Source organism: Pezoporus wallicus, unplaced genomic scaffold (assembly GCF_028554395.1).
Source record: "Pezoporus wallicus isolate ANWC-B61680 ecotype Strahan unplaced genomic scaffold, APGP_CSIRO_Pwel_v1 contig_818, whole genome shotgun sequence".
Classification (NCBI taxonomy): Eukaryota; Metazoa; Chordata; class Aves; order Psittaciformes; family Psittacidae; genus Pezoporus; species Pezoporus wallicus.
Genome location: NW_026636248.1, coordinates 3,480,918 through 3,507,489, shown reverse-complemented (window position 1 = coordinate 3,507,489; position 26,572 = coordinate 3,480,918). Strand labels below are relative to the sequence as shown.

The window sequence follows — 26,572 nt, the reverse complement described above, 5'->3', positions numbered from 1 at the left end:
CTTTTTATGTTGAGGACACCACAACTATACACAATACCCCAAGAGAGGTCTCACGTGCTTAAATATCTATTGAACTGAATGCTTCACAGAGAAGATGCCCTCCTCATTTCTCCAGGGAATTAGTTTGGATAGCAGATAGTACATAAAGTAACCTACCTATGCCTTAATACTGGGGCACAGAGGTCTTCTAGTCTGCATTTTTAACAGAATGATTAATTACAATGCACAGTTCCAGCAGAACTTGCTCTCTTCCATTACACCCAAGCACTTCACATATCCTAGACTGGTCCAGGCATGCACAAACATTGCATTTCTCTACTACTCCTGCCAGAGATTATTCTCCTTGGAAAATAAACAGCAGCAGAATGAAATGCATGTCCTTAAGCTAATACACTGAATATGTGAGGTAAGCCACTGAAGGAGATGTCTTTGCACTTAAACGCCTGACTGCATGGGAGAGGACTGAGGCATCAGTGTATGAGCTAATAGTCTGCTCTACAAGAGGGTAATCTTTGCTACAGGAACAGGACAGAAAGTCGGAAGGAGAAGCCACAAGAATGGTTAGTCTACCCTGAATTCCACCAAAAGCAAGACAATTACATAGAGATGCTGAGGCATCCAGCAGCTGGGGGAATCACCCAGAGAGGCACAGAGATGTGAATCCAGAACTTCTGAGGCAAATACTGGACCATGCTCCCTCCACAGTTCATTGGGCAACAGCCACATTTCCAATCCACAGAGCCTTCTTCAAATGTCCTTTCCCTCTAAGACACCACCTGTTTTATTATGAAGCCTAAATGCAAGATTATCTACAGTTGAAAGATTCTTTACTGAATGTATGATATGACTAAAGCAGACATACAGCTCATACATGCTAAACTGGAGTAGGGCTTTCAAGGATTTGCACACCATTCATGAGACTTCAGTAAACTGATGTCTGCTCTCACAATTCATACCATACCCAGAATTCAAAGAATGTGAGCAAACAAGTTTTCAATATACTAACAAGCACTTACGTCTCAACTTATCTCTAAAAAGTACATAAGCGTATGTACAATTCATTTAAGAAGGAACCAGATGTTCTCATAAGACAAAAACATAGTCCACGCTTTAAGGTCCATCAGTAATTGCAGCATATGACTTACAAATTCATCCGCAATGCAACATCGAGCAGGTTTATTTAAAAAAGAAAAATGAGTGCTATCAGCACTGATACAGAATGTATGACTAAAATCTGTAGACTGGCAAGAAACAAAATGAAGAATTAAAACAAAAGTGAATGTTTTGTTGTTTCTGACTAAATAATATGCATTTGTAGAAATACTGCAATGGATGCTGCCTGCAAATTTCACGCTTTGAGTGAAATTTAATTAACTTGAACTAGTAACAATCCCATGCGGTTATGTTATTTGTAAGTGAGAAAATAGGAGGCATGTCTGCATGACTGGGGATGGAAATTTGGCTAGCCTTGTGAAGTTATGGTTCCTCTTGAAAGGCACATAAATATTTATGTGAATTTGTTTGCTGACATTTCTTGGTGGACTCAAATATCCAAGTCACTACAGATAGCTTCTAAATCTACCTTCCTCATACATGTGTTTTTTCCTGTATGCACATCCTGCTGCCACGGTAATTTGGCTTGCATTTTCCTGATGAGCTAACCTGTAGGGACAGGCAGGAAAGGGAAGTAAAGTCCTATTCATTCATAGGTGATTGATGAACCTATGCACATTTCCTTTTTCAGCAGGAAGTTAACACATGCACACAAGAGAAATGTGCATATGCTTGAGCCTCACTAGAAGCAGCAGATGGGGGAAAAAGAAATGCCCAAGTCTCTATGCTAACTTAAGGGCAGCTCCTGAGCTTGTTGCTGTCCATCTCGTTTCCAACACTAGCCCATCTAGTTTTCAAGTCCTGCCAAGGACAGAGACAAGGAACGGAATAGCTAAAAGAAAGTAAAACAACAGAGTTAGCAGAATAGGTTCTTTATGTATGACTTCTCCCTGATGCTGTCTGCAACAAATTCCATTTCCTGCTGGGAAAAAATGAAACATTTTTTAAAAAGACATTATTCACAACTGGCAGCTTTCACATCCCTGTCTTTGAACCACTTGCATTTCTCAGAGGAAAAAAAAAAAACCCACAACACACCTCTCAGATCATGGGAAGTATGTGATTTACCAAAAACCCGCAAATCAGATATACACCAGTGGTACAATATTGCTGCACTATCAACCCCTTGCAAATGTGATATATATAACCATTTCCCAGCCAAAGTCACCACCAAAGAGTGGTTGGAGCTCACGCACTGGGCAGGGCACAGCAGGAAGGCTTTAGTTTGCTGGAGTAGAGATGGAGCAGACTGGAGAGAGAAGGAGCAGACCTGACCACTGTGGCAGAGCGCTCTCCAGCTGGGAAGACTCCTTGGCAGAACTACTGAGGCTCACTCTCGGGCAGGAAACTGGCAGGGGCCCTGTGTTGGTGCACAGTGGCCGAAGGACTCTGCAAGATACATACCATCCATGTCCTGACGGCAGCATTGGTCACTTTGGACAGGGCTTGCATAGACACATGCACACCACCAACCCTCCACAATGTCAAACACTAGCTTGGATCTACGTAGCAAGGAAAAGCCATTTAGCAGCTATCTTAAAATAAGAAAATAAAAAAACAACCAAACACGCAGTAGGGGGAGCGAAAACTTTACAATTTACTCTTACGGTAAGGTTCTAACACCACTTTAGCCAACTCGGAGAGTTGGAAGTCAAAGGCAACTTCCTGGATTTAACTATACACCCATCTTAAACACTTTGATTTAGTTTGAAGCCATGGTTGCACAAGTAGCTGATACAACGCAAAGGAATTTGGAAGGGGAAGAGAGAAGTCTTCTCATTTCCTTTCACTGGTAGTGAGCTTTCAGCTGCGCAACAGGGATGAGCAGACCTACAAGTCTGTTTGACATTGCTGAGACAAATAAATAAATCCCTAAAAGTATCATTACAATCTTGAATAGTATTTGCATGACAGAAGGTAAGACTTCACATATTGAGCATACCCAAAGTGCTAGAGCTGGTTTGGTGCAATTAAAAGACCAACACTTTAAATGGTAAATGCAAGCTGTATTTTGAGCTGGGGAAACTGCAAGTGTACTCTAATCTCAGCTGATTGTCATCATCACAAGTCTAACAACTGCAGAGTTGCATCTTAATTACATTCCAAATTGACTAGTCGTACAAAAAAAACCCTCAAATAAAATTAATTTCTTGGGCTTTTTGTCACACTGACAACACACAAGATTTTCAGCAACTGAAATGAAAAAACTGATTAAAATTAGATCCTGCTGCAATTTCTACATTAACAAAACATCTTCTAACCTCCCAGGGAGCTTCAGAAAGATCCTCCTTTTATTCACCTTTGCCATACTTTAAGACTTTTTATAAATTAATTTCAAACTGCCTGCCTCAAATGATACAGCATTTCCAATATTCAGGACAATATGTAAGCAATTCTTCAATGGCACCTCTTCTCCAGAATACAGTTTTGGGGGGCGGTTAAGGTAAGGATGACAGCCCATGCCTTAATGGCAGACACAGTGTCCATAGAAGGGCCCACACCCATTGTGACCATCAGAAAAGGGAAGGAAATTCAGAGGAAACACTGAAAAAGCCAACAGATTAGAAGAGGAGATGTAACTTGATTATACTCAAGGAAGCAATGTAGAGCAGGGAAGATTTATACTTAAAGGAGAGTACTGTAATTCCAATAACCTTTTCCACTCTTGCACAAATTGAGCCCCCAGGCACTTGATAAAAGGCATGCAGAGTCCCCTTTTTTTTTCCAGCAGCTGGAATGCTCCCACTGCATAGCATTTCTTTATTTAAAACAGTTCTTGCTCCAAGCTATTCAAATGCAGAGCTCTTGTTTCTAGAAACTCACATCCCACCTCAAAGTTAAAGCAGCCCATGACTGCTCTTTAAACCAAAGCGCTTCTGTATCATTTAACAATTAATGGTTAACTTAGGGTGATTCAGTAAAACTTTCGGTGGATCCCTCTGTGATCACTCTAGAGCTGCGTCAAGTGACTCAGAGTAAGGAAAGGCTGGTTATATAAACAGAAGGTAGGTGGCTTAACAACCTTGATCTTATCATAGACCTGTCAGTGGAGAGAACTGCATGTTACTGCAGAGCTAACCCACATGTCAATGCACTGGAAAGGAGTCAGATGTTTTCCACATCCGTCAATTTGGGAATGCTTCGCAGAGTTATTTATTGAGCTGGTTCAGGTTACACAGAGTCACTTCAGAACCTGCAGTTTCCCATGCTTCACCTGCCTTGCCTAGCCAAGCCCATGCTTGCTTCTGAAGAGTCAGGAGAGAGTAAAAATCAAGCAATTACATCGTTTAGACCATTCAAACTCCAAGAGAGGTGGGAATTACAAATTTGGGATGCTCTAGGGTCTCAGACTCCATACATTTCTGGGAGAGAGGAAAAAAGGGAAAAGGGAAAGAAAAAAAAAGAAGATAAATCTCACCCTTTATATTGACACCTGAATGGAAGTAAAACTATCTTACAAATCTGACATCACTAGAGCCCAACACCCAGATGCTTCCATGTTCCATTTTGGCACTTGTTCTTCCTCAGCCTGGAGCAAGTCTCTAGCACGCTGCTCTAGCTTTCCAGGATACATGTCAAAAAAAAAAGTAATCTTAAGAAGCCCCATTCAGCCTCTCAAAGATCAGTGCCTGTGTAATTTACAGGAGTAACGGGTTAGACTGACCTAGGTACAAATGAGAAAGATACATCACAGCTGGACATCTTAACCAGTCTGGAAGCCTCTGTCAAGCTTCTCCAGGCTTTTGAAACACAAATCACGATTTTTCAACAGTGTTTCTACCTTTTTTCCTCCTAACAGTGAAAGAAAAACAATGTGCCTACTCATCCTGCTACTATGCATCAGAGGGGCACACCTGCTTCCTCACTCCAACCTGGGAAAGCGTCTCCCTTTCAGCAAAGCTATTTCCAGAACCTATTTATTGGTTCATTCAAGTCTAGACTTTATAATTTTGCAGCCTAATCTGCAGTTCAGTCACCCATGAAACTGCTGAACAGCCTGCAATTGTGTGCAAACCCCCACCATGGCTTCTGCTGTCTGAGCTCAGGTACAGTCATTAGTGATGGTGCACAGCACTTTAACCAGAGGTTCGTTAAACCTGCCTGGAGAGCATTTACCAAAGAAATACAACTCTTCCTCTCCTCTCCTCCTCCTCAAACAGTTTTAATTAACACCATCAAACTAGCTTTGACTCCGGATAGCAACAAAAGCAGGGACATCAGGGAGAAGTCAGATACAGCATAAGAAATGAGCAGCTGGAAGGGACCCTTTCTTCCCTTCATTCATTTGACTGGCCCTGCCTGGTGCGGGGCCACACATGAGAGGAGATGGCAGAAAAGGAGGGCGGAACTCCTGCCCTCAGCCATGAGAGCTCTTGCATCAGCTCACTGCAGCTCATGAAAACAGGCCCTAAGGAAGGGACCTATGCTGAGTCAGCTGCAGCATCTGGTCTTTTGCACGAGCACACAGGAAAAGGCTGCCCTGTGATCATGGTCATACCCCAGTGACACTAAAGTGACCCAGAAGCAACACCCTCCCCACCCTCGAGATACTCAGATTTGCTTTCTCCTGTAACTTCCACATTTCCCACATGTACTTTGTCCCACACGAGTTTCAACCAGCAAGCAGAGCTATTTGCAGTAAGGGTGGCTCTCCTCTCCGGCTGTACAGACACCAGCTGAGGCATTACTCAGGCACATGTGACCCTGCTCAGGGCTCCCACACCTCTTTTTCTTCTTGGCCTGTCCAACAGAAACCCCTCACAAAACCAGCTTAGGGCTTTCCACCCCAATGCGTAGACTCAAACCTCCTCCTCTTCAGCTAGGCATCAGGCTATGGTGCTGTGCATCCCACCATGCTGAGTCAGCAGGTGCGGGTGCTCATTCCTGCTCCCTGGATGTACATGCAGCAACAAATACTGGAGCACCTTGCTGGTGCCTAACCACACAAGATGTGTACCAGCTGCTCAGGAGAACAGAAACTCACTGAAGGTTGGTACCAAGCAGGAAAATGCTTCTGGAAGACAGTAGAAACACCCCCACTCCACATCATCAGGAAACAGAAGCCTTTCAAAGCTGTGTGTGTTTATTCAGCGAGAAGAATTAACTGGCTTTTATCCTCCTAGATAATGCAACGTCCCACAGCACCTGGGAAGAGAAAGCTCCACGTTCATTTCTCCTCTGCTTCCACCATTTGCAGCCAGCACCATCACCTGTGTAAAGCCTTTCTTCCTGACAGTTCACTAGAAATTTCAGACAACTCCTAAGCAGCTCCAGGCAAGAGGCTGTACTTGTAGGTCACAAGAACCTAGCTCACTGCAACACTGAGGAGAGCTCTCTGAGGAGCACAGGCATCTTGGGCTCAGTGCTGTCCCTCCACAGAAGAAAGGCAAGGCTCATCCCCAGGCTCACTCTGCAACTTAGGGTGAACAGATAGGAAAAGCATTAGGTTACCAAGAAGAGTGCTGTTTTAATGGTGACAGCAACTCAACCTTGGCACCTCTGTGGTTCAAGAGCGCACTTCAGTTCTCTTCCCGCTCCCAAAGCATCCAGGACTGTTATTTACAATTTCCCTTCGGCAGGCCATAAATCCAAGCACAACTAGCAAGCTCAACATGGTGTAAAAGGATCCCTGTGGCAGGCTAATTACCTTTGCAAGCTACGCAAGCCTATAAAGTTTGCTTCAGTACAGAGGCTTTGAAAACTAATGACTCTGTCTAGCAGATCAAACTTTCCACTTTCTGTTGTTCTGCTCAAGGCAGCCAGCTGGGAATTCAGGGGCAACAGATCTCCAATGGAAAAAAAAAAAATAAAAATCAAGGCCATTAAGAGAAAGAAAAGAGGTGCTAAAGAGAAAGCTGACTCCACAAAGGAGTGCAACAGCATGCTATGGGCTCCAGCAGAAAGGGAAACATGGTCAATCTAAATTGAGAGGAAGAACTTTTGCATAGATGGCATCTCCCCACGAAAATCTTCAGTTGCAATGACTGTCTTAAAGGTTAAAAAACCTGAAACAACCAAAACCAACCAAAACCCACAAAATAAAACCAACATGCTGCACTGGGCTGTGAAAAGTTCCAACAAGCCTGGTTTCCAGCTCAATGTCACACTCGTAACAGCTAAAGCCTTCTCCCAAGGGAATACACAGGTTAAAACACTTCCCAATAAAAGTGTAATATCTTCAGTGGTAGCTTTGGGTTTTTTGGTGGAAAACTCTCACTAGAGATCACACAACTAAAGGCAAAAGATGAAAAAAAATATGTATCTTCGGTACCATATCAGCTATAACAAAGAAGTGCAACACAAAACAAACTCTTGTCAAGCTTCTTTCCCCTTGGTGCAGACTGAAAACAAAACCAAACCTGTGGAACTTAATACTACTTAAGACTGCATGCAGAGTAAGAATACTGTGCTAAATCTTGATGGGTTAAAATACCATCTATGATAGGAAATAAATAAAAAATATTTAAATCTGTACAGCAACTTTCAGAACTTCTCCAGATGAGGAAGTTCTGTGTTTTCCTTAGTTGATACAGTACTACCTGTGAATTACAAATAGCCAAGGAAGCAGAAGCAGACAAAGCTCTCTGGAGCATATCCAAGGGACACAGACTAGGCTGGTAGCTCTTTCATGTACTCTCCAAAGACCAGGCTTCCAAAAGGGGTTTTCAAATGTCTTGGCAACAGGTTTACCAGTCACCAGATATGAGCATGTAGACATTTCTCACAAGTTTATTTTTCCCCCAGTGAAACAGACAAAAACAAACAACAACAAATCTCTGTAACTTCTCACATATTTTTGCTGAGCTTTACAATCCTGAGGCAGGGACTCAGGTTCTCCTGCTGCAAGTAACAGAGGCATTTGTGAAAAATTATGTACTGCTAGAGACCGTCAAAGTGGGGAGTCTCCTACTGAGCTCAATACCGCAAGGTGCAATCCACTCCCATTACACATTATGGCTATGAGACAGATGACTTCTAGGTTTAAATAACAAGCAAACCTAAAACACCTTATAACTTTAAAAATGAGCTCTCAAACAGCTTCACAGTCTGCTCTGTAGCAACCTGAAGGGACAGCTGCAAAATCCTTACCAAAGCACGTATGATTCTGGTTTGATTTGTTTGGACAAAAGCAGGAAGCCAGAGAACAGCAAACCACATTACCAATAAAGATACGTTTGGATAGGTAATAAAGGCATACTCACGTAGTGCGTACAGAGAGAGGACTATTCCAGCCAGGCAAAACCCCTCAAAAAACCTGAGTGTGCTGAACATGGTCACGTTCACTGAGAGTGCCACAGTCAGTCCAAATATCAAAATGAATATGACAGAGAAGAGCAGTACAGGCCGTCGACCAACCCTAAAAATAAGTATGGCGAAACAGCATTAAAAGCCAGCACAGACATAATGCCAGATCATTACAATTGGCAAAGAGGGGGACAAGTCATGCAATCCCTTCCAAATATTGCCATCCTGGTTTTAATGCTTGTTCCATTCTTCTCATTTTACTCCTGCTTACTAAACCCCAGATTTCTTAGCCAGCTTTGCATTGACAAGTTCACTTCAGACAGGATTAAGCACAGACAGCACATTGTATTACTGTTTTATTTAACCATCATTTTCAAAACACCAAACATGAACAAGAAAAAAAAATTGAGGAACTACTGTAAAGCCATAAACAAGTTCCTTGGAGATTAAAAGCTGCTTCTCAGAGCTTTCTGTAGTAGCACAGAAGAGTGTATGGTGTTATATGGCACAGTTTATTTCTATTAGACTATATTTCTCTGTACTCTATAGCCACAGAGCTTACTGCAGAGGACTCCTCTTCCCAACAGACATGTGCTTTTCAGCTGCATCTGCAAGAGGAGCTGTCTAAAAAAAAGTACTTTTCTTGGCCTTATTGTTGAGCACAAGCCTAACAAACATGGACCAGGCACAAAACAGGGCTCATGTCACTTCACAGAGCTCTAGGGAGCCAATAATAATGCTCACAGGAAAACTGTGAGCTCCAAGTCCCTCCACTTTGTATCCCCACAGCAGCTGCAGAGACCTGCAAAACCTGAATAGAAGGTAAGGAAGAAATAGCTCCAAAAATTATTACAGGCAACAAGGGCTTGAGGATTTGCAGTCCTCCTCTGCAGGCAGGCTTTGCAGCTGCAACCGATAGTTGCACATATTGGTGCAGTGCTATGAGCAGGAAGAGTTACACTGCCACTGAATGTAGGGGCACTTGCTGCACAGTTTGACTCTCATGTCAAAGGAACAGGGGATTTTTACATCTCTTACTCATATGCTCAGTGTTTATAATTCCCCCCCCCCCTTCCTGTGCAAACAGAATGATATGAAGAACCAGAGCACAGGGCTATTTTTAAGCAAGAATTGGATCATTATGTGGAGATTTCCAAAATTCTTTAACTTGTCAACTCCCACAAATTTTCCAGTGGAAGTGAGGATCCCTTTTAGTCAGCTCCATATGCCATCTCCACAAAGAATATATGAACTTGCTTTTTGTAGGCAGCTTTCACAGATCCATTCAAAGCAGTCTGTCAGCTGCAAGCCAGGCATCAGGTTGAATGTCAGCACAATAAAGAGCATTTAAATCTCACAACTTAGTCCAGTTTCACATGCTGAAGTGTTTCAATTTAATAACTTCAGCAGATTGTTACCAGAAGCTATAAAGTATATGTATTCACAATTAGAACTTTAGATTTTGCTTTAGATAAAATGGAACAAAAAAACAAAAAAACAAAAAAAATCAATAAAATATGGGGTGAAGGGCTAAGAAAGGAGATTATAATTTTATTTTTTTTTTTACATTTTTGGGAATTGGGAGAGTGCACCAGTACGTGTGCATCATTCTTACTTAAAGTCACACCTAAGGCGGCAATGCTATGGCTCTTTGCATTTTTCAACTAGCATCTCAAATCTTTCAGCTGGGGCACCTCAAAGATTTGCCTTCTTAGTGTTAACCATTCAATGTTTTTTACAACAGAACATGTTTGGAAACAGAACCAATGTGCAAACTGAAGAATGCAAGGTCAAAGCAGACTGCTCTCAATCAGCATACAACTCCAGGCCACCAAAAGATGAACTACTGCTGAGCTAGGGGTGGGAACAAAACATCACTGCCTCAGTGATATTCAATGCACTGGGAACATGCTGGACACCACGACAGTTACTGCTGTATGTGCTTCATATTTTATGTTTATAGAACACAAAGCACTTGGCTAGGGAGGTGAAGTACCTCACACAAAGCCTCGAACACAGAAAAAAAAACCCTATTAACTTCGTGTTATCAGTGATCTGCGCAGGCTTTTGCAGCCCTATTTTCGTAATCACCAAGCTGTAATTCATACTAATTAGTATTTGTGGAAGTGTTTTGTAGATGAAAGGCACTATGCAAACACTCAGAATTAGGAGCTTAATTCCCATCAGAAGCCTGACCTGCATTCACTGATGTCGATTAAAAGACCTCATGCTTCTCATACTTTAGTTCCCTCCTTCCCTTCCTCCCACCCCCTGTACTCAAGGATATCCATCATTAGGACACAGAATTTCTTCTACTGTTATACAAGTTATGCAAATGACTGGTTGCTACTAATGAAGAATTGGGAAACCCAAAGCCTCCTGGGCCTGTGAAAACCAGCTGAGGCCAAAAAACCCTCTGGTAAGAGGGATCACCATCATCTCCTCCCAGACTCAAAACTGGTCTCTTTCCTCACCAAGGAACGCAGCACATAGCTCAAAAATCAAAGTTCCAGGCATATGTTTGGCGATCCAGCAGTGTTTTTGACAGCATGGTGTCCTGGGGTGGGGGCAGAGGAGAGAAGCCTTTTATGTGTAGAGAGAATTACCTGACTAATAGTACAATGCTTGTGGGAAATTAAACCATACATAATCTCCCTAGTATAACATCCCTGGAATGCTATCTGCTGCCATCCAAGCTATTCCAAAGAGAGATTTCTGTGCCACCCAAGTGTCAGCCTACACTGTATACTATTATCTAGATCAAATGCTAAATGACTGCACAGGTAAATAACCAGGGATACAAGCAACCCCAGGCTTTTGAAGAATCTGCAATCCACACAGTGTGATATGCAGATGCATCAAAAAGATATTCCTAATGTTGTCAGAGTTGCATCACAGGCGGGAAGGGGATGGTTTGATGACAAGATCTCATCTTCTCATGCTCCTATGCATGTACCTTGCCACCCTGGGAAGACTAAGCTTTGCTCTTGCAGCCAATCACATTGTTCTTTTCATGACATTCTTTGCAGGTTTTCTGTCGGTCCTGGGACCTGAATTGGCGCAAAGGCTCCAAAAACCACCAGAACAGGTGCAAAGCACAGGCAGCGCATGGCGGTGACAGGCAGAGACCTGTCTGGATGCTACATGACCACCAAGCACACCTGCTCCAGAAGGAAGCCTTCCACAGAGACCTAAACAGCCTCTGTCCAGAGCAGGCAAAACTGCCTGCACTGCTATGCCTGTTGAACAAGTAACTTGTTCAGACATTAGACACAGCTGGTCTTCACACAGCCAAACTAGTTTACAGATGTTCTTCTTATAGATTCTTCACACAGAGCTACCCCAGCATACAAACCTCCTGTATTTTGAGTAGAGACCACTCAGTTTACATAGCAAATAACCTTAATACACTCTATGCCTTTGTCACATACAGCTTTAAAAGCCTTCTTTCAAAAAGAGAAAGCAAAGCTCCTAATGGTACAAAGCATCTCCTAATTATCTAAACTGGAGAGTGGTACAAGTTAAATGAAAACAGATTTTTAAAGTCTGTAACCCTTTTATACATTACTCTGTTTAAGCTCTTCTGCTCTTGCTTGGGATCAACGTCCTTTTTTAATTCTTCTCTTTTTACAGTACAATTCCCTTTGTATCCATCTCTCCACAGAACCCCCTGCCTTACTAGAAATTCAAATTGTGATTAAAAAGCAAAGTAAATCCCATTTAGGTCTTCTTCTACCAGCCCCAAATGCTACTGCTAAATGACAGAAAGACTATCCAACACAGGACCTCTGCTGGGTCAGTTATTTCAGATGGGAAGGATGGGGTCTGAAGAGGAGCATGAGGACCAGCTTTGGTGTGGCAAACAGTGTCCTTCCTGGTCATCCATGAAAGGGCAAGGGGGTCACTGTACCCTCTAGCCACCAAAAGTTACACTTTTTCTCCTCTGTACCACAGCTGGAAACCAGATTCTCCTTAAGCTCTCCTGAACTCAACAAACAAAACAGAACAAAAAACAAGCGACCCCAAGAAGAGTAAAATACCACAATTCCACATTTTTGTACCAGGGTAATTTTATGCTGCATTAACGCAGATAAACAACTTGCTTGCTTGCAAAGGGGTCGAACAAGTGCACATGGCAGCACAAAGTACACACTGGAGACAGAAGTGGATAGAAGAGCAGGATGCTCCTTTTGGTGTCGAGAGCTATCTGTTTACTGCAATTGTCTCTTGAAGCCAGTGCCTTGGGCAATAAGTTGTTCACTTATTTGTAACTTATTTGTCAATTATAGCAGCATTTTCCTAACTTGGGAATAAGTCTGCTTTCTCCACACTGATTCCTTTTTAGGAAAACCAAGCAAGATCCCTCATTCATTTCCCCACTATACTTTCTACATGTTGTTAGAGCCCTGTTTTACTTTGGTATTTTAATCAAATACAACTGTTATTTCATCATGCATGTTTCCTACATCACTGAAAAGTCAAGATTACTAACTTGCCCAAAAACTTTTAGTGACTATTCAAGAACTAAGATGCAATTTTGCTACAAGTGCTTGAGCCAAATTACTGTGCGGCTGCAGGAGGCCTTTTCTCTCCCAACTGACTGGTGAGTTGCTGCATTTTTGTAGGACTTCTCTAATAGGGAAGTCTTCTTCCTTTTCTGTTTTAATGAATAGCAAAAGAGTTAACCTGGGGCCATCTAAAGCACCAACACTGGCAAGTGTGCTGGAAGCCACTGAAATGACTGGGACAACAATGCAGAGCTATTGTTTCAGTTGCTGCAAGTTTATATTGAAATCACTTGAGTCATGCCTTTAATTTCCATCCCCCTTCCCCCCCCCCGCCTTTTGCACTACAAGACCAAAATAAAAGCTGAAATCTCAGCATAATTGGGGTATCCAATAAGGTTTTCACTACCGCAATTTAAGGAATTGCACTCTCTGCTAGCAAATTTAATACCCAAGTATTAACAACACATAAGTCAGCAATCCCTTAACACTACACATCACAATGTTTGCTTAACAAGAACTTTAAAAATAGAACAATGGAAAGGTCTGCAAAAAGCAGCCTTCTACCCACCAAAAGGTACTGTGTAAGCACAAGGTTAACATTACATTAGTCTTGTATTCAGGCAAATAAATCCTGCTTCCAATTTCCTTCAGCCCCATCTCTTGGTTAAAAACCAAAACCCCAACCTAAAGGCTTCACTTCTCTAATTAGAAAATACTTAATTCTGTACTAGCATTACAGATGTAATAAACTGTGTCAGTGGAAAATAACTAAGCCATCTATTAAATAGTTTATTTATCTTGATATAAATTACTGAGGTTCAAGCAATTAACAGTTTTAAACTGTTTATTCATCATGCTTCTTTCAGAACCTGAAAAATCATTATGCAAATGTTCTTTGTGAACATACAGTAGAATTGAAACAATATTCGATATTGTTATTTATTTGTATTCATATTGAATTAAAATATTTTTCACTTACCAGTCAGCTATACATCCTGTTATTAAGTGGCCGAAGATTAATCCCACCAGTAGAGAGAATTTAGCAATGTGGACTTTCCAGGCAGAATCACAAACAAGATCCCACTGGAAGAAAAAAAAACAAATTAACAAAACCAGATAAGCTGAAATAAATTAGTTTCTCAGGTGTGTTTAGACATACTAACATTGGTGTAGAGTTCTTCCAAATTTCAACCCTAGCATGAGTGCATGGAAACGGCAGAGGAAAGCTTTTGCCCTCATGTCAAATCCCAGAACCCAAGAAGAAGCTAAAGACTCATTTACTTCACTGAGTTTTATCACACCCTTAATTATAAAATGGAAACATCCAACAAGTATATCTCCCCATTTCCAGGACAAACAAATTTAGACTAAGGGGTATATCTCCATCAAAACCTAGTAGTACTGGTGTAGCTGAAGCATCTCACCATACCAGCCCCAAACACCTACTACCTGAGCCCTGTAAAGTGGACCAGGAGCAAGCCCAGCAATTTAAGAGCAAGTTCTCCAACTGACCTCCTCAGGACCACTTGGAAACACGGAGAAAAGCAGCTGCTTTGCCAGAGACCCTTGACGGCCATTAGCTCCAGACTCCCATGGACAAGGCATCAAGACACTTTTGCTTTCAGAAACACATCCCGATTCCCCAGGTGGTGGAAGAGGATGAAGACTAACTAATGGCACAGCTCACCAGGTGAAGTCCTGGTATGGACCTGGACCAGGAAACTAGAGATCCTGGCACAGCCACCTGGCTTCTTGGGATGGCAGCCCCCACAGCAACATTTCACAGCTCAGAGATCAGGCAGGGGCTGAACCCCTACACTAAAGCTATCCCTGAAACTGAAATTACCTTTTCCAACCAAAGAAAGAGACAATTGACCTTTCCAGGCGCTCTGTCATTAGGGCACTGTCTCATTCTCATGAGAAAGACAAGAGCAGCAAGCTTTCTAGTGAGGCTTCCCTAAACCCCAAAATATTTTCCTCTAAGGCATTAGACCAAGCCTCAGGAGAAGCAGGCTGCATTCCTGGATTTAGCCCAACACCCTCATTGTCCTCAGACATGTAACTTAATCTCTCTTATGTGTAAAGTGTGGATAATACTATTATACCCTTGAATAAATGTGGGAAGATATGTTTGCTCGTGGTTTGTGAAGTGTTCAAATATTGATGGTAATGGGAGCCATACACATTTCATGACAAATAAGTACAGCTAACTTTGGAGAGTCAGATACTCCAAATTGAAACTTCTCAGAATAAGTGGCTGTTTGTGTGTAATGTAATAGTAGCAGCCCTCTTGACACCAGTAACTGAAGTTTTATGACCAAAAACGCAAAGTAAAAGTATGCAATTTATTTTTAAAAGTCAGCTCCAACTTCAAAAGAAAGCTTCCCTCAAAAGAGTTCAATTAGCTGCGCTACACTTTAAAGCATTTCCATGACGTACAGCCCTTCCACAAATAAGGGTAGCTCTGACTCAGCTCTCTGGTCCAACATCACAGGAGATGTCCTCCCTAAAATATACCATCTCACCAAGTAGTATAGCACTTTTGTGCAAGACAAAAGAAACATAACAGCTTTCAGGCTTAGCCTTTTTGGTTTAGTTAAATGTATTTATTACTTCCTCCCTGCTCTGGCTTGCAGAAGATGGGACATGTATGTCTGATTCTCCAACCTACAGACCGAGGGCAGTAGTATGAGCAAGTATTTTTTCCACCAAATAGCTGTGAATTATTTGCAGCAAACACCTCAGTGAAGCAGTAAGAACTGCTCCCTACAGATTTTGACTTTCTAGAAGAAAATAGGGGAAATGTGATTCCTAATATTTGCAATTACAGAACCAATCTTCAGTTAGCAAAGAAAAATATCCACCCAGACAAGCTGCAAACAAAACAAAATACAGGAGACACATCCGAGCTCCAGGCAGGCTTTCAAATGCTCTGGGTTTATTTTCACAATCCAGAAGGTGTATATGCAACTTAAAACAGAGAAATCATTTTTGTTAGTAGAGAACAAATTAAGTTAATTAAAACCAAGCATATCTGTACAAGAACACTTTTTAAAAAGCAATCTCTCCAAGTTGCTAGTTTTTAATTCTATTGCTGTCAGAGGAACGGTAATGTCATCCAAGTGGAAAAAAGAAAAAGCAGATATCCTGGTACCTTCTCATTTCCGTGGCTTACTATTGCTCATCAAAGACAGCCAGCCCTTGCACAAGCCCCAGGCAGAGAATGTGCCCTACTAGATTGTACATAGGTTCATGGTTGGAAGAACCAAAGTCTCATGAAAGGCTGTTGTGAAATTTCCCGCCAGGACAACAGATGTCAAACCACTCTGGAACACTGGCACACGAAGTAACAGTTTAAAAGCAGGGGAAAAGTCAATCTATAAGCACGTCCTTCAGTATTGCCTAAAATGCACCCACTCCTTCTGATAACTTATCTGTGAGTCACAATTTGTTTGTTTGTTTTTAAGGCTATTGCCCAAATCCCCAGATGCTCTGAAAATAATGACATGCACTTCCTTGCAAACCCTGCATCTGGCCCTTTCCTACCCTCGGTTAAGCACTCTCTGCAGGCCAGCATAAATCAGAGCCAACTCCCCAGGCTCTCAAGGGCAGCCTAACACTGGCGCTGAAACACACACGCAGCCCCTGACCCTCCCCGAATCTCTTGCTCTCCAAACCCCTCAGAACTCATAAATAGGGAAATGGTGAAATATTTCAACAATTGCTTCAGCACAAACTTCCAGAGAATCTGTCATGACTCCGAATCACACAGTGCTAAGAGCTCAAGCATATCTATCCCAGATTCTCCTCTGGCAGCTGCCACAAGCCAGAGAGAGGTCTCAAACCAGTTACCCAAAATAAATTTGGTGGTTGGTACCTAGGTGGGTGCCATCAGGGCATTTGATTCACAAAGAGACAGAGGAATAAGGAGAGGGCACAAAAGAAAAATGGAGACTGCAGTCAAAAGCAGCCTCAGGTAAAGATGACATTAATAGGACAAAATACATATTTAATAGCTAGTGTATCATCCCCACCCATCTTAACACAGCATCAGAGCAAAGCAGCAAGGCTTTGTCATGCTGAAAGTGCATGAATTTTGCCAGAGACCTGCACTACACGTTCTCCATGGAAAAGCCAAAGGCAGAGGACTGCAGCATCAGCTGTGAAGAGCTAGAAATAAAGCAAGAACCATTATACAGCATCAGTGCTGCCTCACCCCCTACATACACCTGGGCTTGGCAGAGTGTATTCCACATGCGCCCACACAGCACAGCCTTGCCCAAAGTCATGGCAGGTCCTCCTGTGAGTGCCAGTAGTTTCATCTTGCAAACACCACACTCAAGATTTGCTCCATAGACGTAGACAAGTTTCCATGTCCCTGCAGAACAAAATGCTGGGCTGGGCAGTGCTGATGACAGTTCAAGTGGCACTCCAAGTAAATCTGCACTGGGAGATTGTTTTGGCTAGAGGATTACTGTCCAGTCTCCATCGCCTCTTACAAAAAGTAGATTAATCTGGCACAAGCAGAGAGACCACTAAATCCTGTAACTGCTCTGGCTGAATCCCCTGGTCTCCCTGTTGGGGGTTAACAGCATCCAACCTGAAGAAAGGATGCTGCTAAATTTACAGTGCTAAGATTTCTCTTAGTGTCCCTCGGTTTTGTTTGTCTTTCTGTCCTCCATCCACCCTCCTAATGCAAAAGATCTGATAAAATTACTTGCTAAACAAACAGGATTGTATTGTTATGCTGAAGCAAAAATTACTGTATACAGAATATGCTGGCGGAAAGGGAACATTTAAAAAACAAAAGCTTTTTTTTTTCCCACAGCAGTGCAGCAATGTGGGGAATTTGCCACCTATGCAGATGTGCAACATATTACAAGTGGTTTTTTTTTCCATGTTGTGACAGCATTTTTTGTCAAAGCTTAAGGAGTCACACCTGCATGATCCTAATGTTTAACTGGTATCAGTGAGTCACCTCCCGTGCCCTGAGTCACTATGCTCCACATCAAGATGGAGGACTATTTGAAACCTGAGGTGCTTGGGAAGACATATGGCAAAGGGCAATGCACCCAAAAAGTAACCATCCTTTAATTTCTTTAAAGGGGGGGTAAATCTGCAGAGGGCTCATGCAGTGAGTCAATATTGTCACTGAAGCTGTAAGAGTCGTAGAAGTAAAGTCTGCTGTGTGCTTGTTACTACAAACACAACCTGTCACAATTAAGGGCTCTGGCTTGAAAAACACTTGTCCTTGAGAGGCCATAATGCTGTCTGTGGCATCTAAGCGCACTGAATACCCACTGGGAAAAGGCCATAAGATGCCCACCAAGGATTTGGTTTGTTCTGCCTTCACCCTGACAGCATGGAAAAGTGCAAGGCAGACTTTTTTGTCCTAAAAAGAGCAAAGAGACAGGAACAGATAAGCTCTGGTCCAACACTTGCCAAAAACCCAGCACAATGAGCCTACAAGAAGGGAGCTTCACACATGCACACTGAGAGTAGGGTTCACAGTCCATTTCCAATGACCGATGCCAGATCACTGTTGAAAGCAAGCAGACCCTTTACCAAACAGTCTGCAGGTGGGTCACAGTTCTGCTCCAACTGCTCTCTGCCTTAGTTTCAGCACAAGGAGAACAGAGGGTCATCTGCGTGGCTGCCTTGGAAAGCCCTAAACGAGGCACAAAGCTGCACCCTTGGTACTTCCCTGGCCAGGCAACAGTAGCTGCTCTGCTGGCCCTCACAGACTCTGTCCTGAGGTAGTCTGTGCAGGACCCTGTGTGCATGTACTTCTCCAACATATTATATGCAGCCTCTCAACCCCTACAGAAAAGGTCCCACTTTGGGAGCCCCAGCCTCTACACATCACATACGCCACGGCTTACCACAGCAGCCCCAAACCCCTCCTGGGGCAAAGCCACAGGCTTCCCTGCACACTGGATGGTGATTTTAAGACCAGTAAATGAATATAAGAATTATCATTTGTCACTGAGGTCTGTGTGCATTTGGTCTCATCTTTCTTTGTTCTCTCCTTCCTGCTCCATCTTTTTTATAACGAAACCCTGTCAGTTTTCCCTTCACGGCACTAGCATCCATCTTCTATATAAATACCTCATCTAGTGAGAGTTTAAAAATCATGAGTTCAGATTCTCCTAGAGTGTTAAAAAGAAACAACCAAACCCCCAAACAAACAAAAACCCTAAAACAAACCCAGAACAAAGAAACACCACAAACCAAAGTTGGTTTTAGAAAGAAGAAAATAATAGAAAAATTATGCTTTTCATAACCGTGCATGTACCAAAAAGCAAAACAGTCTCCGGGTGCTTGTTTTTCTGGGGGAAAATCTCCAAGTCAGTGGACCAAATGATACCAAAAATCCCCAAACAAATAGAAAATAAAAAATGTCAGTACTTCTAACATAAAACACCTACCACTAATGCCTTCTCCCCAGTACTAAAGTATCCAAGTAGTACCCATAGCATGTCCCTGGACCTGTAGGCTTTGTGTCTCTCCTAGCTACAGCTACAGGAGACCTCTGCACCAAAGGTTTCCCCTAGCTGCTACAAGGGCAAGGCTCTTCTCCCTTTCTTAACAACAAGCCAAAGATGACACATTGGCAGCATTTTAACATTAAAGAAAGAGTATGAGTTCCAGGAAGTGGTGGTATGGTGCTCAATTCTGTAAGAAATAGCTGTGCAGTTAAACTACACTAAAGAGGTTGCAGAAGACGTACCATCCCAACAGCAACACCTAAATTTGGAGAGGGTTTATTGCTGCAGGTGTCTACTTCCCTCTCAACCATGGCAGCAACAACAGAGCATTTAAACTATTTAACCTTCAAGGTTCAGATTAAAGATGCCTCTCCTCTGAGATCACAGCTAGGCAAAGCACTCCCTGATCTGTATTTCAGTGTCAATAAAGTGTCCTTGAGAACACCTGGCATTTTTTGACCACCAGAAAAAAAAAACATCTGGGTGAAAGTATCAAGAAGGTCACATTTCAAAATGGGGACATTAAGAAGAGCAAAAGAACAAACTGAGTAATCCTGGAAGACTTGAGAAGAAGGTATAAAAATGAATGATTTCCTCTTTCTTTGACCAACCACATTCAGAACCAAACATCTCCAAACTGCACCTTTCCTTACAGTTTCATCAGACACAACTGGACTTACCTGGAAAACAGAAGGGTCATTAAAAATAAAACCAATCAGACAAAACCAAACCACTAGAACAACAACAAACCAGCTATTGAGAGGTTTTGTTTGTTTTCTTTGAACAGCTACTCTAAAAGCCAACACCACCTACACTGGAATGTCTCTACCCATGACTTCTAAGCTCCTTCCTCTCTGTATGATACTATACCTCCAAGTACTGTGTCTATCTAACTTTCTCCAGCTTCATCATAAGTGAATGCTTTTGCTGAAAATCTCCAAGCAGTGCCTGAGTGCTTAGGACCTTTTAAAGATAAATCCTTCTAAAACAAATTTCTACTGAGCAAGTACACATTGGTATTTTGAGGGGTTTATAACCATCTGAGCTTGCAAGAATTTTTACTCAGGCAGCAAAAGAGATGCTGTTGGTACCAGAGTATCATCTTTTGCTCAACATCTGCCTTCTTCCCATTCCCAACAAATCTGGGGTCCCTATTCCAGTACACTGGAACTTGCTAACTCAACAGATGCTAGGATTTGTTCTGTTCAGCTTCTTACCCAATTCATTTCCTTACAGTGGGAACAACATTTTCTGCACTTTTCTTTCTTGGAAACCAGCAAACCATTTCTCACCGTGGTAGACACCTGGCAGGGAAACCTGCAGCCCAGGAAAATCACCCATGAACAGCGAACACAAGGTCCTGTACACAGAAACTGTCAGACTGCTTTAACTACAGACATGACCAACTGCCTGGGCAACGTACCATTTAAAAAACAGAGCAAAGAAACTACTCCTGACTACTACCACAAAGCCAAAGGTTTTGAGGACATGGTGAGGGAAGGGAATGGGGAGAGAGAGGAGAAGGCGTGTGAGCCAGAGGACATGTGTTTAGCAGTCTTCCAAGAAAGATATAATTAGATAGAGCAGTGTTGTAAGAAAGCAGTTTCATGTACCTATGAAAACAGCTTCCAACCCAGCAAAACAGTACAGGATTGCACAAATTTCCCTAATGGTTTCTGAGGTGTAACATAAAGTTGCTAAAATACACCCTTCCAACACGCATTTAATAATATGCATGACTTAGCTGTGAAATTTCCACATTAATTTTTGAAGTGCTTTTATTTAGGTCTGGTATTTCAGCCTTACAAATGAAGCACAGAGGCTCAGTGCCACAAGGCCACACATCACTGCACAAAAACCGATACGTAAATCGGCACTTCCTCCTGGTTTGCAAACTTCAGCTCCATTGTGAAGATGGGTCACCTAAGGCATGGGTTGTGTCAAGTTGCTTGCAATCAGAGAGGCAGAGTGTCCTGGGTTCAGCAGTAGCAGTCATGTTTTTTCCTTTGTGTTAACTGGTGCAGTGCTGTGTTTTGACTTCTAGTTTTGAGAACAGCGTTGGTGAAGCCGATGTTTTCGGTTGTTGCTAAGTGATGTTTACCCTGACCAAGGACTTTGTGAGGCTCATGCTCTGCCAGGGAGGAGGGGAAGCTGTGAGGAAGCAGAGACGGGGCGCCTGACCCGGGCTAGCCGGGGAGGTATTCCATACCACAGCACGTCATGCCCGGGGTGGGGGGTAACTGGGAGTTGCCCGGAAGGACAGGGGCTTCCGGGTGGAACTCGTTTTCTTGGCCGGTGGTATCGTATTCTCTTCCCTTGTTATTTTCCCTTATCATTGTTTTAGCTGATAGTAGCGGTGGTGATTTGTAGGAGTTGCACTCTCTCGATCCTCCTCCCCGTTCCTCCGGGAGCGGGGAAGGGGAGAGCCCCGGTGCAGGGAGGGGGGGGGAGACGAACACGGACCTTGATTGTTGTCAGCTTGGCACCACTCACTGGGAGTGAGTGAACAAGTTACCTGACTGGGTTTAAACCACGACACAGAGATATACTGCCTCCTATATTAACTACCTCAGGGTAACTTAGGCTGTCCCCACTGCACTGTACAGGGTGATGCTATCCTGCTTGCATCCAGTATGCACGTGGTCCCATTCCGCCCCTGCCCCCAACCCCGCAGCAGAAACACGGTGCTGACAGAAGATGCATCATCTGCTGGCACCGACCAAAGAGTGCCAGGCAGCCAGACAAGCTGTACTGCGCACATCTGTGTGCCCTGTGTCATATCTAAAGCCATTCAGTCACAGCTGACCTGTAAAATCCATCTCCCAGCATGCTGAGATAGCTCAAGCAACGCTGCAATCACAATACAAGACCAAAACTTCAAATATGCAAAAGGTCACAAATCAACTTTGTTTCAGAGCCAGTAAACTAACCTGGAAAAAGACTTCAAATTGAAAACTCTGCACTAGATTATTCCTTAGCCTATACCATGAGCAAAGACACCCTCCAAGCTACTCACTGAGTGCATGAGCAGAGTCCCAAGACACTGAGATGCCACCTGAAACACCGCAAAACTGGAAGTTTCATTTGCTTTGCAACTTCGCACTTTAGTCAGTAGCAATTTGCCCTTCTGTTCCCAATCTTGCTCTCATCAGAGATCTGTTTCTTTCCCCAATGGGAGAGGGAAGAAGGAAGTTTGCTAAGTAAATAATCATCACTAATACGCTAACAATTAAAATATGATTTGTTAATCATATGACAGTCTTCTGAATACTCAACATGATTAAATCAATTTTAATAGCATCCCTATACCACCCACTTCTCTCTCACTACTTTTATTTTCAGTAGGAGTTCCCTTTATTCCGAGACATTTTGATCTTCTCCAACCTTCACCCTCCCTAGATTAGTCAACTAACTCGTTTCTCAGCTGATGCAATATGCTTAGCTTTTTCCAACTCCATAATGTCATCTAACATCAAAGAGTTGGGAGATACAACATCTTGCTTGCAGCTTTCATTATGACTATATTCATAATTTTCCAGAGAGCAGGATCAGGATATTTCCATCTGTTTTAAATCTCTGAGCAGCAACTAAATACCTTTTCTACACATATTCTAACATCATTAGGAGCCACTGTCACAAAACTGACTTTAATTTTAAATCTATTATTTGCTATAAGACCTGTAGCTCTTTGCCTCACTCTGGCTGCATGAAAAGACCAGGAGCAACAATGGCCATCACTTGGACTGACAGACACACACACAGAAAAATGCTTTTTGAGTTCCATCCCTCAGATTTCAGCTTCCAACCACCTTTATTCTGAACAAGGTGTGTGCTGCTGGGACTGACTTCCCAACCAAACTAAATAAAAAGTTAAACTAGTTATCAAATTTGTTTTTATAACAGATCTAAGCACCATAAATAGAAACCATACACAAACCCCTCTCCACCCCAACATTTTGGTTAAATATTAATGTTTGTTACAACCCAATTACCGAAAACAAGTTAACACTTTGAGGACTGGTGTTCTTCAGGCTGCCAAAACTATGCGTGCATAAAACATACTCCATGTGTGCAGCCTTGAGAGAGCTGACATAATAAAACCTGATTTACTATCTTACTGGGCCTTCTTAAAAATGGGGGGAAACCTTTGAAATGTCAAACATGGCATAAAACTCTGAAATGGAGAAGACGGAAAGAAAAGAGAAGAAAGCCATTTCTCATGAGAAATACTTGCTCAAAGACACCATAGATAAAAAGATCAGACACCTTAATTTTGACACTCAATTACTGCTGCCATGACCCTGCCCTCTCATCATTTGAGGGCTACAGCTATTATAATTCAGTCAAGAAGAAAAGTAGAGGGAGAGGGAAACAGAAAAGGGTCTAGTATTAATTCGGAGTTAAGTAAATATTAAGGGGAAAAAGAAAGGAGAATAATATTCCACTTGTTTTACAAATCAAAATGTGAAACTGGTCTGTCAAGCTTGCATTGCTCAAGCAGGCAATGTTTTACACAGCCCTGGGAGACAGAACAAGGGAAAAGGTCTTGCAGTTTAATTTACATTCCCTATCCTTAGTAATATTTGTAGGATGGGCAATAAGACATTGTCTACACATTCATGGACTTTGGTCTGGAGGCCGGGAGGAGACCAGGCAGCTCCAGAGCACTGTAGAGTAACCTGGAGACAGTACTTGAGCCAAAACGAATTCCTCTACAACTGTCTGAAGCTGAAAAACCTTTTCCAGAGAACCAGACCACCCTGCTCTGAAAACAGTGTGCAAGGGTAACTATAAATCACATGCTGCTGGACAGGGTGAACATACTGCTTCCCTGCATCTCACAAATAGCATTCCTGATTCTCCTGGCTTTGCTACTTGTGAATCTAGACAGGCATCCCAGAAAGGAGTATAAGGATATACTCACTTATTTAGTCTTTTTTTCTTGTGTTTCAGTAGGACAACTAGTATTTGGGGCTCTCCCAAATTAAAAGACAATAAAAATCCTAACAAAGCCCAAAGTATTGCATTTTCTTCCTGGGGAGAAGATGAGTAAAAGGACAAGAAGAACTTAAAACAAAACAAAATCCAACCAACCAACCAAACAACAACAAAAAAAAAAAAACGCAAACAAACAAACACACAAAAACAACAAAAAAGGAAAAAAACACCCTCTCCATAGGAGTCAGTCCTATGCAGCCCATCATCCCCTAAGCACGTTTGCCCTTGCCTCACCAGCTCAAAGGGCAGACAGGAGCTCCCACCCAAACACAGACACACACCACAGCCAGCTGCTGATCCATCTCCCACCATGTGGGAATAGGCACGGGCCTAACTGCATGCTCCCAGCAGGTATGACATGGTCTGGATTGGCGGGAGCTACTCAACATGCACACCAATCATCACTCCCTGACAGGTTTTATGGGCTGGTGGCACGACAAGCTCCACAGCACCCACATTGGGCAGGGGCCAGCATGACTCCAGCATGGCACTGAGCAGCTATCAGATGCTGACACTGGTTTTGCCTGGATACTTCTGCAACACACCCCAATAACACATTCTGGAAGGAGCCTGAATGTCCTTTCTCCTTCCTTCAGTTCCCTTCCTGCCCCCTTGACTTTAAAAGGGAATTCAGAGTACACACAAGGTTACCCCTGTCAAAAGTCAACTGGAAAAAGAAATATAAACCTAAATTGCATTATGAGAGCTAAGCACACATTTAAGAGTTGAGGTGACCACAGCTCAAGAGATGCTCTGAAGGAATTCAGTGCAATAATTGAAAACTCAGCATTGCTGCAAAGCTGCAGCAGCATCTTTCCACAACAGTGTTCTCATTTTCTACACACTGTCTACAGCAAACCCCACTCTTTTCTTCTACAGCAAGATCGCAGCCTAATTAATTCCACAGTTACTTGCGGGTAACCCAACACCAGCCAGGCTGTGCTGCAGAAGAGCAGGAGGAGGAAGGAGTATGAAAAGGAGGGAGTGAGAGCAACTGTCCCAAGCAGGGATGCCAGGCAGCAGAGGGGAAAACAGGGAGAAACAAATAGGCTGACAGGGAAAACAAAAAAACAAGGTACACAGAAGCACTGGATCCCCTTAAGGGTTTTCTAAATTTAGCAGCTCTCTACAATTCATTTAGAAAGCTTAAATTTCAGACTTTGCACCATTAGCATGGCCAAAAGTTTTTTAGTTAAGGAACACCCTAAGCCTACTGCTATTCCAGATGTTATTTCATTAAAAAATTATCCCCTTCATGTTTGGCTGGCCTGTAATCCTCATCTCACCATTACCATCAGAACTGGCTCCCAATTAGATGCCTTCCTAAGTGCCAGTTCCCCCTCTTTGACAAATACTTTAAGAAACACATGAGGTCATCTTTGATAATCACACTCTTGTAGCCAGAGTAAGAAGAGGTAAAACTGTTAGAGCACTTTAGAAATTTAGTTTTAGACTGCCTAAACAGCAGGAAATAAACACTGTACCCTGCATCTTCTGCCACAGCAGGGGCAGGGTCCATATATTTAAACTAAATGACTGAGACACAGGATGTAATAGGGAGTGGAAACGAAAACAAACAAAATCCCGGTCTTTTCAAACATCGCATCCATCCAGGAGGATAAAAAAAGGAAAAGGGCAGCTGTTTGACAAACACACAGAAAATGAGGAGTATGAAAGGCTAAATAGCAAGTCTTGGAAAGCAGAGAATGACTTTAAGATACTTCAATATAGAATTACCTTCCCGGAAGATCATTGTTAGTTCTACCAATGCTACAAACTATTTACGGTAGTCTGGAATCAGTTTACTGTATCCAAAGCACGTTATTTTAAGGATGATAATAAACATTACCTCCACAAATATTCCCGCTAGTGAAAAAAAAAAAATCCATACCAGATAAAAGCTAAGACTACTTGAGTTCTCATGTCAGGACTGCTCTTAACCCACTGTTTTCTAGACCAACTGCTTCAGAATTTTTTGTCCCCTACATAAAGTGCAATCCTCCCCCCCACCCCAGTAAATAAAAACGGTATCTAAGCTCACTGAACAAGTATTTGTAGTCTTCTTGTATCTTACTTGGTTGTCTGAAGCACCAGATAATTGCTGTTTTCAGGCAGGCAGAGGACAGTTCTTCATTCCAGTGAAGTCGCAGGTACTGTTCCCAAAACAGCCATCCCCCTCCTTCATGTCACTCAGACAGAAACTCACCCTGTTATTTTAGG

The 26,572-nt window shown here is 42.6% G+C and overlaps 1 protein-coding gene across 2 annotated transcripts in view; it reads right to left on the bottom strand.

Moving 5' to 3' along the window:
- Positions 1 to 26,572, bottom strand: part of SLC22A23 (solute carrier family 22 member 23) — a 108,823-nt gene that overhangs the window by 75,618 nt on the left and 6,633 nt on the right. For both annotated transcript variants that reach the window (XM_057399332.1, XM_057399333.1), the window contains exons 2-3: positions 13,846 to 13,949; positions 8,316 to 8,470 (exon numbers count right to left, since the gene is read on the bottom strand). In XM_057399332.1, coding sequence (XP_057255315.1) covers positions 8,316 to 8,470; positions 13,846 to 13,949 — 259 coding nt within the window. The remainder of the gene's footprint in view (positions 1 to 8,315; positions 8,471 to 13,845; positions 13,950 to 26,572) is intronic.